Genomic DNA, 13,310 nt, shown 5'->3' with positions numbered 1-13,310 from the left:
CAATGAGTGGAAGCTCACTAACTAACTGTGTCTTTTATTTTTCAGCTGTGGGGCCACTTGCATGCAGTCAGAAGTCACATTGTGAAGAATGTGTCATACTAGGTGGGTTCAAAGTATAAATTAATGATTTTTTTTTTTTTTAAAGATGTGTTTTGTGAATATTGTAACTGTTAACTGCTATGGCAGTTGTCTGTTATTTTACTATTTTGTGTTGTTGGATGTTATTTTTGGAATAAGAATGTTTTGTTTTGAGGAATTGTCAACTGTTTTAAAAACTATAGATCACATCTGAGAAAAATAAGGAATTCTGATGGACCTGTGGGGCCACTTGCATGCAGTCAGAAGTCACATTGTGAAGAGTGTTTCATTCTGTGTCATACTAGTGAAGGTGACAAATAACCAAGCGAGGAAATCTACACTGGTGCCGTGACAAACGAGAACGGTTACAATGGCAACATTCCCGACAGACCGTGTTCCCTGCCTGCCCCTGCCTTTAAGCACTCTGAGCCCTTCAGAGGGGGCGGGGGGTGGAGGGAGGAAGCGCTGTGCTGAAGGCGCTGTGGTGCGCCTTCAAAACAAAAGCACGCGAGTGGAAGATTTCAAAATCAAATATTTTTGTCAACTGCAGTGAAATTATTGGATGGGACACATGAGCCTGCCTCCAATATTGGGGGGTGGGGCGGGGACACGTCCCCCGTTATTACGCCTATGTTTGATTGTATAATATATTTAGTTTCATCTATATGAATCTATGATGGATTTAATTCTGTTTGAAATTTTTCAAGGCAGCATATGGAAAGTTTCAGAGGAAGAATTAACCGTTTTTTTTAGTCTTTTATAACCCTTCACTCAGATAAGGGGCGTTTCCCTAGCAGCACTTGAAGGCAGCTTAGTATAAATAGAGCTCATTTCTGTTCCGCCTCAGGCATTCGTAGCAAACAACTACATAGAGTAGGGTGGCGAAAATGAAGGACAACAGCCTGCCCAGAATCGTGGTGATTATCCTGTCTGCAGTTGTTTACGTCGCTGTTCTGGTCATAAACGCCTTGGCAGGAGCGGGCAGAGGTAAATTCAGCAATCTGTCTCATCTCGATGCGAGCTTCTCTCTACGTTCATATATAGAGTTTATCTTTTAAGTTGTACAATGTGGGAAAGTGGATCCGACATTTTAAAAAAGTGGTTTATATTTTCATCTGCACCCTTACCATTACAAAACGTATCGAGAGTGGGGGAAGGAATTCTGCTTTTGTTTCTGGCAGCTGCTTCCACTGATTTCCTGTTTCCCAAAAACACCAATGGTTTCTATTTGTCACTGACCAGAAGTCCATGTTAAAACTATGTAGCGTTTAATACTTTCTAATTCTACAAACGCATTTAATGACCGGAGCCATTATTTCGGAATATTTTTGGCACTTTGAGCGAAATGATTTTAGAAATGGAAATGAGTTAGTTCTTCCTGTCCTGTCCCCTCTACTCCACAAGGGTACTGTGAGAAAATGGCTAACATTCCATCATCTGTTGGCAAAAAGTGTGGCATAAAATCCAAAAATGTGGAAGAAGACTTTCTTTCTCACTTTACTGTGGCGTGGACAAAATTGATCGAGTATGAAAAAGATAAGCTGGATAAGGGATACTGAGGGGTTTAGAGACTTCAGTTTGCATGGTTTTATTTATTTATTTGTTTGTTTGTTTTTGTCTCTTTATTTTAAAAAGAGAATTAAAAACAAAAGACACATCAGAATGTAAAAGTGTAGGTTAGTATTTGGTGTATGTTAGGACTAAGGCCGGTAGTCCTAAATTCTTAAAGACTAAAGGCCTATTTGAAGCCTGCCACTAAAAAAAGATACTGTCATTCCTAAGGCATGACTGAGTTTCTCAGGCAGTTTGCTCAAGATCTTTGGTAAGTGTTCTTACATCTGTTCCTCATCTGTGTGAACCTGGATCCAATAATTCTTCAGACGATCTAAGTCAGCCTATTGACACAGATGGAGCCAAATGTTCAGATACAGAAGGTGGAAAAGATACAAAGAACCAAATGTTATGATGAGTTTAAAACTAGTAGGCATCTAAAAAAACTGAAAGAAAAGGAGAAATTTGCCTCCCTTGTTTCTGATTAATTTTGACAGCTGAGTCCTGGAGCCATTTGTTGGATGTTTCCTTAAGATAACTGAAGAGACTATTGCAAAAGTCAAAACTTTATAAAAAGTATAAAAGGAAAACTAAGAATAAAGAGTTATTTAATAGTTTAGAAGATCTTGGTGTGATCTCATCTAGTAATGTTTGCTGCATTTTGAAGTTCGGCTTCTAGAAAAAGGAGTTTTATAAAATGCTAGTTGAAAGTCGAGAATAAATGCCTGTCTGGTTCAGAGATGTGAATTGTAGAAATCCCCATCAGCAATTCACAATATTCAGTGAGGCCACAAGTAAGGACAATTTCTTCTTTAAAATATTGTATTATTATTATTGTATTGCATTTGGATGAAAGTTACTGATACTTTCAGGCTTGAAACTTGTGTTGATTTTGCTGAAGCTGAAAAACAACTTTTGAATGTTAGAGTTGTCACTTGTGGGGGGTAAGGTGCATATTTGCTGACAAAGCAATTTGTTTTATAACAAATTCCTTTTAAACATTTAGTGGTGTACTTCCATTGTCCAGTAACCAGGTGGGAATGTAAAGAGTGCAGCCAGTGTGCAGCAATCCATGCTTTACATTTAAGCTTTAATAACTTTTTTTCTTCTGCTTCGCTTCTTGAATATTTTACTTAACTACAGGATGACCGATGTTTGTTTTGATATTCTCACTGTGTAATTATCTGCAGAGCTTATAGATGTACATGTTTGCCGGTGCAATACTGTCACCTGCTAATTTTACGTAAAATCAAGAAAATTATGAAAAACCCTGACCATCCTCTTCATTAGACTGTTTTTAGTCAGAGGTTTCTTCGAATTCACTGTAATACAGACTGTTACACAATTTTTTTTCTGCCCACGGTCATCAGCATCTACAATAACACTTTGAAGAATTTTAAATTGCATTATAATGACATTTCCCTTTGGGTACAAAATATTTTGGAATGTGAATTCTAGAATTCTGCCACTCAGGGTGGCAACAGCTCTGTTACTCTCATTAACATTTCATCATTTTTCAAACTTTGATTCCTTGCTTTCTGAGGGAATTTTTGCTTTTATATTTAGCTATGCTGAAATCATCAAATCAAATTTAACAATGTTGTCATTCCAAATTAACAAATGTTAAAAATGATATATCTGTGTTAGAATGTTCTGTTATATTCAGAAGTACGCTGATGACACTGCCATCATGGGGTGCATCAGACACAGGAGCCTAGTGAGGGATTTTGTTTCTATGGCACTAGTAGGTGCCATAGAAACAAAATCTATGGCCTATAGCAGCCTATAGCTAAACATTTCCAAGACAAAGGAACTGGTCATTGACTTCAGGAAGGACAGAGGCAGTCCGCAACCAGTTCTGATAGGAGGGGAGTAAGTAGAGGTTGTGCAGACCTATAAATAAATATCTTGGCCTGTGGCTAGACAACAAGCTGGACTGGACAAGCAACACCAAGCTTATAAGTACTACCTGAGCTTTATAAGTAAGTTCAGACCAGGATGTATTACCTGAGATACCTGAGATGTATTGAACATCTGTGGAAAGCTGCTGGGGTTGTTTGTCTGTTGTCTCCAGCGTCCTGTTATATGCTGTGGTATGCTGGGGTGGAAGCATCTCTAAGGCAGACCTTTCCAAGCTGGAGAAGCAAATGAGACGAGCTGGCTCAGTGGTTTGCACAAGGCTGGACTCTGGTGGCAGAGAGGAGAACATTACAGAAACTTAAGGCTATTATGGACAATACCAGCCACCCTCTGCACACTGTCATCAGCAGCTGAGAAAGCAGTGGGGGACTGCTTCTTCCAAAGTGCAGGACCAACAGACTGAGGAAATCCTTTGTCCCTTGTGCAATGAAACTCTTCACTCCTCACTAGAGATTGGAAGGAGGGCTAACAGGAGTACAATAGAAACAGAGGGACTATAGATTGGGCTGTGAATGTAAAAAAAAAAAAATTGTAAGTAGTTCAGTCTCCCACACAGCACCAACACATCGATGTGTTGGTGCTGTGTGGGAGACTGAACTACAATTTCCCTGAGGGTGAATCCCAAAGGGATGAATAAAGTTTTATCTATCTATCATCCATCTATCTCTCTAAAATGTTAGCATTTATGAGACCCCTGAAGGTTTGGCAGATATGCATGGTTACTGATGGTGCTCGTCCAACATTGATACACGTTTGTCTTTCTGAAATGTATTCAATTAGCCATATTTCTCTTTCTTATAAGCAAGGAAGACACAGTGCTGCATCACTCCAATTTCACAGAGGGTGAAAACTCTGATCATCCTGATGATCTTGCTTCTCTATAAAGCAAAATGACTTAAAATGTCTAAGCAGTTTTTAAACGTATGTTTTCTACCCTCAGTTTACCCTGAAAGATATAATTGCGCGATACCTACTTACAGGTGACATTTTTTAAAAGTTATGATCAAACTGGGTTCTGTTATTGGCCGTGAATATAACTGTTGTAACTGGATTGAACCAGATTTAAGTTAAGGGCTTAAATTGGGCCTGTTTAATTTTATATTTCTTCTGGTGATTTGGGACTTTATAAATTAAACTTTGGATGTTAATATTGACCGTCGTTTGTCTTCAGGTCCCTTTCACTTCAGTACAGGCAATGTGTCGGCCCGCTATGATACAGGCATCACTCCAGCTGGTTGGACCTTCTCCATCTGGGGAGTTATCTACACATGGCTCACCCTGATGGTCATTTACGTCACTTCATATGTTTTCAGAGGGTATGTAATATTGTAAGCGTTTTACTGAACATTTAAACATAACATAACTGAGCCTTATCTTTTTTTGAATAGGTCTTGGGCTCAGAGTCTGCTACCCTATGCCTTTTATTTCTCCTGGCTGTCCAATATGCTGCTGAACGTGACGTGGCTCATGCTGTGGGACAAGGAGTATGTCTTCTGCTTACTACAGCAGCAATGAATAGAGCACACATTCTCAAAATGTTCTAAAACTGATTCATACTTCTAAAATACACTAGTTAGAGCTTATCAAATATATTTTCCAGAATAACCAACATTGTCAATGTGAAAGTCTGATTCCATTTTGTATTAGCCACTCTCAATAAATCTGTCAAAAGCAGCTTTTAAAATCTATCATAATAGAGACCCCAACTGCTTTTACAAGCAGATTTTTTACAAGCTGGGTACAGCTATGGCTGTACCCAGAACCTACCTACCAGAACTCCTGAGACCTACAGTTTGTATGTGTGATAGATGTTTTCATGTTATTACTCCTTTAAAAAAAAAATCAGCATTCATCCTTGGAAAACAGCTATCCATCATATCACTGTGACCACTGAAGTGAAGTGAAAACCATTACTTAATATTTTGGACCTGGTAGTAGGTAGGACTGATAGATTGACGTCAGAGAACAATACATTTAGGTGTTTATTTCTGTTCACTTTAATGGTGCATTACAAAACACACACTCGTGTGTGTTTCTAAAATAAAAAATTATGTTGCATGATTAAAATCATTGCCATGTTGTAACTATAACATAACCCTACAGGCCATCAAGTTTAGAGGTTGCTAATCTAATCACGTGATGAAAGCTATTCATTTTCTACTTGTCTTGCAGGTTAATGCTCGCAGCTTTGGTTGTGTTGATCCTGATAGCCTTTACCAACTACAGTACCTTGTTCTTCGTTTGCTTTGCTACAGATTACTATGGACTGTGGTTACAGTCATACCATAGTAAGGATCTGGTCTGCCTCAGAATCCTGGTAGGTAGTGAATTCTCCATACGTATTCAAAGATTTTGAGGTTAGCTGTGTGTGATCTGAATTCAAATGTTTTTGTATCTGTTCAGGTCCAGAACGGCTTGGCTGTTTACGCCACATGGAGTTCTATTGCCTCTCTGCTCAATTTCTCTGTGGTTCTTCAACTCTGGGGTGTTGACAAGAGCACAGCAGCAACCATTTCTTTGTGCATTCTTTTTGCAGAGTTGTTGGGATGGTAAGAGTCTCTCTATCCACAGCTGTTTATAGTTTGGGGTGACAGTGGCTCATCGAGGAGTACTATTACTTATAATTAGAAAGGTGGGGTTTCAGTTTTATCTTCCTTCCCTGATGTTAATGTGTGCTTAATTCTAAGACCCCTTGAGTACAGCTGGGTGAATGTGGTAACTAAGTTCAGTCCAGCTGCCAATTATGTGTGACTTTCCCAGAAGCTCAGTTTAACAGATTCTTTTAGTCCTCAGAAGAATAAAATTAGATTTAAGAAAGCACAGTAAGCTTTGCTAAACTTTAATCATCTTCTACTCACTTATTTCTGTGTAGGTTTGTCCTGGAAAACTGGGTGCTGGACCGCTGGGTGCGCAACATTCTGACAGTGTATCCTGTGGTTATCGTGGCTCTGGTTGGAATCATCTACAGGCATTTTAACCCGGCTGACCCCACTCCAAACACTGTTTTTATGGGTGAGTTTTGTTTATGTTTTTGTAATAAACCAAACCCTATGACTCTCAAGCAATGAGATAAACTAAGCAGCACTTACCCATTTTGCTGCTTGGCAAAATGAGTAAGAAACATTTTGCCAAGCAAAATGTTGGCAAAATGAGTAAGAAACAACCGCAAGACGTAACCGAGAATCCGGTTGAAGGATTTTCAAAATAAAAGATCCTCCAGACTCAAATAATACATAAAACGGAAATATGTAATTATTCCTTGCGCAGCCCGGTACCAATTGGTCCACGTACCGGTCCGGGGTTTGGGGACCACTGGTTTAATGGTTTTAGAGCCAATTCCAAGGTTAGGATGGCTAGAGCTGTGCCTTAGCAGGGTTTCCCGCCAGGCTAAGTGTAAATTGTTTTTATTCTTAGGAAACTAATAATAATAATAAAAAAAAATTTTAAATCTTTTTTTTTAAGCCGGATTGCAAGCGTCTCTGTTCTGAGCATTTCACTGGCGAAGCAGATTTATTCCAAAAAGATGGGTTTATAGAAGTTACAGGTTGATGCATTTATAGTTGATGCATTTAAAGCTGGGAGAGTGGACCAGCTTTAAACGCATCAGTTGGTGCCTCTCCGGGCTCGGAACCCTAATGAGCACATGGGACACAGTTTGTGTTACTCCAAAATCTCTCAGCTTACGAGAAACAGCAGGGCAACAGGCAACTCAGTCTCCATGCACCACTTACTGGTGAAACACTCTTACTACACCCATTGTCATTAACCCCTGTTAATAGCAAATAAAATAGCTTCTTATCATAACCGCATAAACATTTAAAGAAACGTGCGCTCTCTTTTTTCTTTTTCTTTTTTTTCCCTTTTGTGAGCACACATCACATCTTTATGGATGAACCAGTTTAACAAGCTGATTTTGGTGGTTATTCAGGCTATTTACATGACACATCTTGAAACGGCGATGTTGAAACAAGCCTGTCATTCCTTTGTTTTCACACAATCACTGCATAATTTGTGTATATATTTTTCTGAGATGGATATGCTTTTCTCAATGAAGGTAATCTGTAGGGTTTTTCCCCAGCCAGCTGTGGTACAGTTCTCAGATGAGGAAGGCGCAGTGCTGTTACCTTGAGGAAAATTTTGGGAGTTTTGAAAACAACTTTTTAAAACTTGTTTATGCCTTGATAGCGAAGCCTGAATCATGCCTAATTTATATTGATCATATCTTAGATAAAAGTGATACCCTGATGTTGATGTAATTTTAACATTTTTTGTTTTGCTTTGTTAGTGGTACAACTGGTGATAGCCTGCATCCTGTTTGTTTCACGAGTCTGCTCAGTCATCTGGAGGAACAAGTGGCGGCCTCTACACTCATCAGGTTCAGCCCGACTAATGGTGTCCCCACTTGATGGCCACAAGTTTGGGATCTTTAACTAAGGAAACTCTTTTTCAAACAATCTACTTCACCTGACAATGCCTTCATCGGAGATAAAATTGACTTTTGCTTGACTTATTTTTTATAAACAGCTCTTCTTTAGCTCCTGTTAAATATTAAACTTAATCTTAATCAATCATTACTATAACCGTAATTACTCTTCCAACATTTTACAACATGTATCACTTTATAATGGTTTTGAAGGCATTTATATAATTTGATCCAAATTATTTTACACATAAGACCGCTTTATGTATTACACTTCTAATGTTTTCATGTTTGTTTCTTTATGTTCTCTATAATGGAATGGAGTTTAACAATATATTAAGTATTCAAGCTTTTTAGAACCATAAAAAACATATGTTTTGTATGGGCTTTAAGGTTGATTTCTATTGTACAGCATTTTGTGATTTTATGTCTATTAAAAGCGCTTTATAAATAAACTTTACCTTCTTACTTTTCAGCCCTTTTTGATGTATCTATTAAGTTATTTTGTTAACTTATTTTGCTATCGGGTTGGACATTGAAAGCCAATTCCACAAGCTTTATTAATAGCCATGAGCCTTTATAGTAAAGGTTAAAAACTTCTTACTACTTCTTTTTTAATTTGTACAGTGTATGTATTTTTGTTTTCATCGTTGGAGATATTTCACTTGTTGAATACAGAGCAAACTTCAACATAATCACACATGCTCAGTAGAGTGAAACAAAAATAATTTCAGTACTTTTGAAAATTGATTTTTTTATTTTATTTTTGTAGTGCTGAATATTCATATATTGTCACTTTTACACTTCTCTAACTGGGATAAAGTGTTTTTGGTCACTAACATTCAAAACTCAAAATTTAGACTTGGTTCCAGCTTCAAACATCCAGAACTACTGCTTCTCAGCATTTCTATGCTGTTCTAAAGCTAATTTTAATTTTTTTAAATTTTAATTCAACATTCAATTTTCAGCCTTATTAGCTTTGGAACAGCATAGAAATGCTGAGAAGCAGTTGTAACAGTTATGGGCTAAGCAGCTAACTGCGGCTACAAAAGCAGCATCAGAAGAGTGGCCTTTAAGGAGCCTGAGGTGTGAAAAAAACAGGAGGCAGTGCTTTTTAGTTTTGGTGAATATATATTAAGTGATTTGAATAAAAAAAAACATACAATTGCAACAACACAATGAGACACACGAGAATTGACTCAGAATAAATTGATTTCCAAATCATGAAGTCCATAGTCCATTCCTAGCTCGCCATCTTTCGATCCAGATGAGGATCTGATCCGACAGGGGGGGAAAAACAACCTCGACCTTTTTGAAGAGAGTGGGGCGTACTTAGCCACAATCAGCACTAACAGAATCCCGGTGACGGTCCAGGTAAACAATGCCAGTGATTCCAGCAATCAAATCAATAGGTTCAAAGATTTTCGGAGGAATTCTTGAGGAAGATGCCAACAGCAAGCCACAATCACAGTGGAACAGGTGAGGATCTTTTTCTGCGCACTGGAGGCGGGGCTTTAAATAAGTTAGCAGAGTTTGGGCAACACAGGAAGTGGGCCCGCAAAAATAAAAGTCCTTTACTAATTGCGGGTTACAGGTTTCCCCCCTAAACTCATGTGCGGCCTTGTACATGCAACCGGCTGGTGACACACCACACTGTCACATGATGTAGAGGTCACAGAGGTCTCATCCAGTTCCGGAGCAGATGTAAAGATTGTACTAAGTCCTTGAAACAGGGTCTGGATGCTCTGCAGAAGTGGATGACCAAGTGTTGAATACTGCAGACGAGTTGGTGGCTGACGTGTTCGGGTTGAGCATCTGACAGGTGGTTTAGGATCTGGGCTGGAGAGTTTTGTAGCAGAAGAATCACTTAACATGCTGGATTGTCCTGGAGAGGATGCAGATTCTGGGTGAGGAAAGACAGGTCTTGATTGAGAGGAGGAACTTTCCACGAGAGGCTCTGAGTCAGCAGAATCTGTTCCATGTCCAGTTCAGCAATAGGTTCAGGTCCAGACTCAACTTCCTTTTCTTCACCAACCTTTACTTCCAAAGAGCTCTGGGGATGCTGGCCAGGCGGATCCACAGGCATAGGAGCCTGTGGATCCTGCAGGAGCAGGCCTGTGGATCCTGCAGGATCAGGTAAGTCAACCTCAGTTGTAACTCTGGTGACATAGGAGCTGGAGAAATCAGGTAAGTCAGATAAAAACAGTTCTTCATTTTCAGGGTCTAAAAGATCTACATTTTCTGAAGTATCAGGTGCAATTGCTGTTGTTGGCTTTATCTGTTCTGGTTTAGAGGCTTGGGACAGGTAGCCACAAGGCAACAGCAGGTCACGGTGGAGGGTCCTGATGGGACGATATTTGCCTTCTGGTTTGACTGTGTATACTGGAAGAGTGCCGGCTTTCTTCTGAATGATATACACGTCTGATTCCCACCGGTCTGCGAGCTTGTGCTTGCCTCGTAGTTTGATGTTTCTAACCAGGTCTGGTTCTATTGAGAGAAAGTCCATGCAGACAAGTTTGAGTGGTCTTGAGGTTTTAATGTTAACAAATGGTGCAGCTTTCTCAGACTGTGCTTTTCTTCGGATGCATCTCTCACAGTTCTTGAGTTTGTTACAGACGTCAACTGCCATTCGTGGCCAGAAGAACCATGATCTGACGAGGTCCAGAGTCCTTTCTGTACCCAAATGGCCCATCTGGTCATGAAGCTGGTTGAGGACCTCAGCTCGCCATTCCTCTGGAAGTACAAGTTGGTAAGTAAGCTCACCTCCAATATTCCTCCTCCTGACAAGAACATTATTATGGAGCTCCAAGCGTGTACGCTCTCGCAGGAGTAATGGCAGATCAGGGAGCTGTTCCCTCAGAAATGGTGGTGGGTTTTCCCCTCGTTCCAACTGAGCGATGATGTGCTGAATGACTGGATCGGCTCTCTGTTTGTCAGCAATTTCACCTTCAGAGAAAGATGGCACAACAGGTGAAGTGAACTGTAGATCATTAACAAAACTGTCTGGTAAACTGTCAGTGTTAATGGAGAGGGTTTGCACAAGAGCAGCAACCTGGTCCAGGTTGGGTGAGCTGTACACCAGTTGACTGTCACATATTGCTTGGACTGAGTGCTGGTCAATGGAAATACAAGATGGATGTTCCAGATGTTGTTCAGTGAACTTCAATATTCTCTCTTTCTCCTTAAGAGACAAAGGATCAGCCACCTGTTCAGCATGAGGTCGCCGAGAGAGACCATCAGCATCCACATTTAACCTGCCAGCCCGATAAATGATCTTAAAAGTAAAAGTTGAAAGAACAGAAAGCCATCTATAGCTTGTAGCATCCAATTTAGCAGAAGTTAGCAGATATGTCAATGGGTTGCTATCTGTAACCACAGTGAAACCACAGTGAAATCGGATCCAGTCATAAACTTTTTCCGTGACTGCCCATTTGAGGGCCAAAAACTCAAGTTTATGGGCAGGATATCGACTTTCACTGCGGGACAGACCTCTGCTGGCATATGCAATTACCCTGTTCTGCCCATCCTGTTCTTGGTACAAAACTGCACCAAGGTCAGTAGAGCTAGCATCTGTGTGTAATATGTAAGGTTTACCTGGGTCTGCAAATGCAAGAACTGGTGCTGTACTGAGCTTCTGGATTACCTCTTCAAAGGCCTGCTGGCAAGCAGTTGTCCAGCAAGAAGCAAAGGGTTCTTTGGGGTCAAGGTAATGTTGCAACTTCATCTGTTTTGATTTTTTCTGACGAGGTGGATATCCAGTTGTTAACTCATTGAGAGGTTTGACCACTGATGAGAACCCTTCCACAAACCGGCGATAATACCCTGCGAAACCAAGGAATGATGTGAGCTCTTTTATATTCTGAGGAACCGGCCAAGATGTTAAGGTGGAAATCTTGTCTGGATCTGTCTCCACTCCGTCCCTTGAAACTACATGTCCAAGGTAGCGAACAGATGTCTGAAAGAAAACGCACTTTTCAACTGACAGCTTCAATCCAAATTCTTTCAGGCGTTGAAGAACTTTCTTCAGCCGAAGTTCATGCTCTTCTAGAGTTGGTGCAAGCACTATTAAATCGTCAATGAAAACAAGCACTTCTTTTAAATTCATGTCTCCCATGCACCGCTCCATGAGGCGTTGAAAGGTGCTAGGAGCATTAGTTACACCTTGAGGCATGCGGTTAAATTCTTCAAATCCAAGCGGACAGACAAATGCAGTTTTATTTTTGTCTGATTCATTCATCTCAATCTGGTAGTAACCAGATTTTAAATCCAATGTGGAAAACCATGTCGAGCCAGACAGTGCTGAAAATGTGTCCTCCAGCTTTGGCAAAGCATATGCATCCCTGATGGTCTGTGCGTTCAACTTCCTGTAATCAATACAGAGCCGTACTGCACCATTTTTCTTCTGCTATGGGGGAAGCAAAGGGTGAGTTGGATTCACGTATAACACCAGACTGCAGCAGTTCTTGAATATGTTTACGTACCGCATCCACATCTAGGGGGTGGATGGGTCTTAGTCGCTGTTTAAAAGCAGTGGGATCTGATAGCTTGATCTCATGCTTGACCTGACTCTGTACGACCAAAATCAAGATCATGCTTTGAAAAAACATCTGACATACTGTCGAGCATGGTTGCTATACGTTGCTTCCATTCAGTTGAGAGCTGCGAATCTCCAAAGTTGTAGTTCAACTTGGTTGGATTTGGCTTGTCAAGAAAATCCGAGCTCATCCCACTTCCCCATGCTGGAGATTTTAGTTTAACAGTAATAATAAATAAAGTTATCTTTAAAATGAATCACTCAAGTGACATCAAGGCCCAACAGTAGACTTAAGTGTCAATAAAATAAATCTGGTTGTGTGTGTTGTTTTTGTCTCATGCAAACTTTGCTTTAATTCTACGTTTCTCTATCTAATCATAAGAAATCATAATCAGTCAGAGAGAGTCATTAAACAGGAAAAGCAGGTTTCCTGGAAAAAGAGGAAGTTTCCAGCCTGCAGATTTATAAAAATAAATGAGACTATTCCTTATTTTAAAGCATGAAAGTTTTAAAGAATGAAATCTAAACATTTTGAGTAATTTGATAAGATTCAAAGTAAAATACTTATTTTAATATTGGTTTACTTGTAATAATACTTACAGTTACATTTGTGAGAACACTTACAAGAAAAACAAGTAACTGTAACTTGGTATCAAATAATTAGAATCATGGATTATTCTTGGTTTCTTTTCAGAAAAATATCTGTAATAACTCACATTAAGATCATAATAAGAGTAACTAATAAGTTATGGTTATAAAATCATAAATGAATGCTAAATCAGAGAAGCTAAAGAAAATAAATGTAAT

The 13,310-nt window shown here is 39.6% G+C and overlaps 1 protein-coding gene and 1 long non-coding RNA gene across 2 annotated transcripts; one reads left to right on the top strand and one right to left on the bottom strand.

Annotated features, from left to right (window-relative positions):
- Nucleotides 1-865: 865 nt before the first annotated feature.
- LOC114146995 (uncharacterized) lies at nucleotides 866-8,444 on the top strand. Its single transcript, XM_028021502.1, has 7 exons — nucleotides 866-1,065; nucleotides 4,721-4,865; nucleotides 4,938-5,033; nucleotides 5,722-5,866; nucleotides 5,953-6,098; nucleotides 6,422-6,561; nucleotides 7,835-8,444. Exons 1-7 carry the CDS (start codon nucleotides 966-968, stop codon nucleotides 7,981-7,983), a joined length of 921 nt encoding a protein of 306 aa, XP_027877303.1. The 5' UTR covers nucleotides 866-965; the 3' UTR covers nucleotides 7,984-8,444.
- Nucleotides 8,445-9,121: 677 nt separating this feature from the next.
- On the bottom strand, nucleotides 9,122-9,777 carry LOC114147010 (uncharacterized). Its single transcript, XR_003596004.1, has 2 exons — nucleotides 9,278-9,777; nucleotides 9,122-9,244 (listed from the first exon to the last, which is right to left on the bottom strand). It is a non-coding gene; the product is annotated as an uncharacterized LOC114147010 (long non-coding RNA).
- Nucleotides 9,778-13,310: the final 3,533 nt, after the last annotated feature.

Source organism: Xiphophorus couchianus, chromosome 6 (assembly GCF_001444195.1).
Source record: "Xiphophorus couchianus chromosome 6, X_couchianus-1.0, whole genome shotgun sequence".
In the NCBI taxonomy this organism is placed as follows: Eukaryota; Metazoa; Chordata; class Actinopteri; order Cyprinodontiformes; family Poeciliidae; genus Xiphophorus; species Xiphophorus couchianus.
This window is presented reverse-complemented; position numbering and strand designations above follow the sequence as displayed.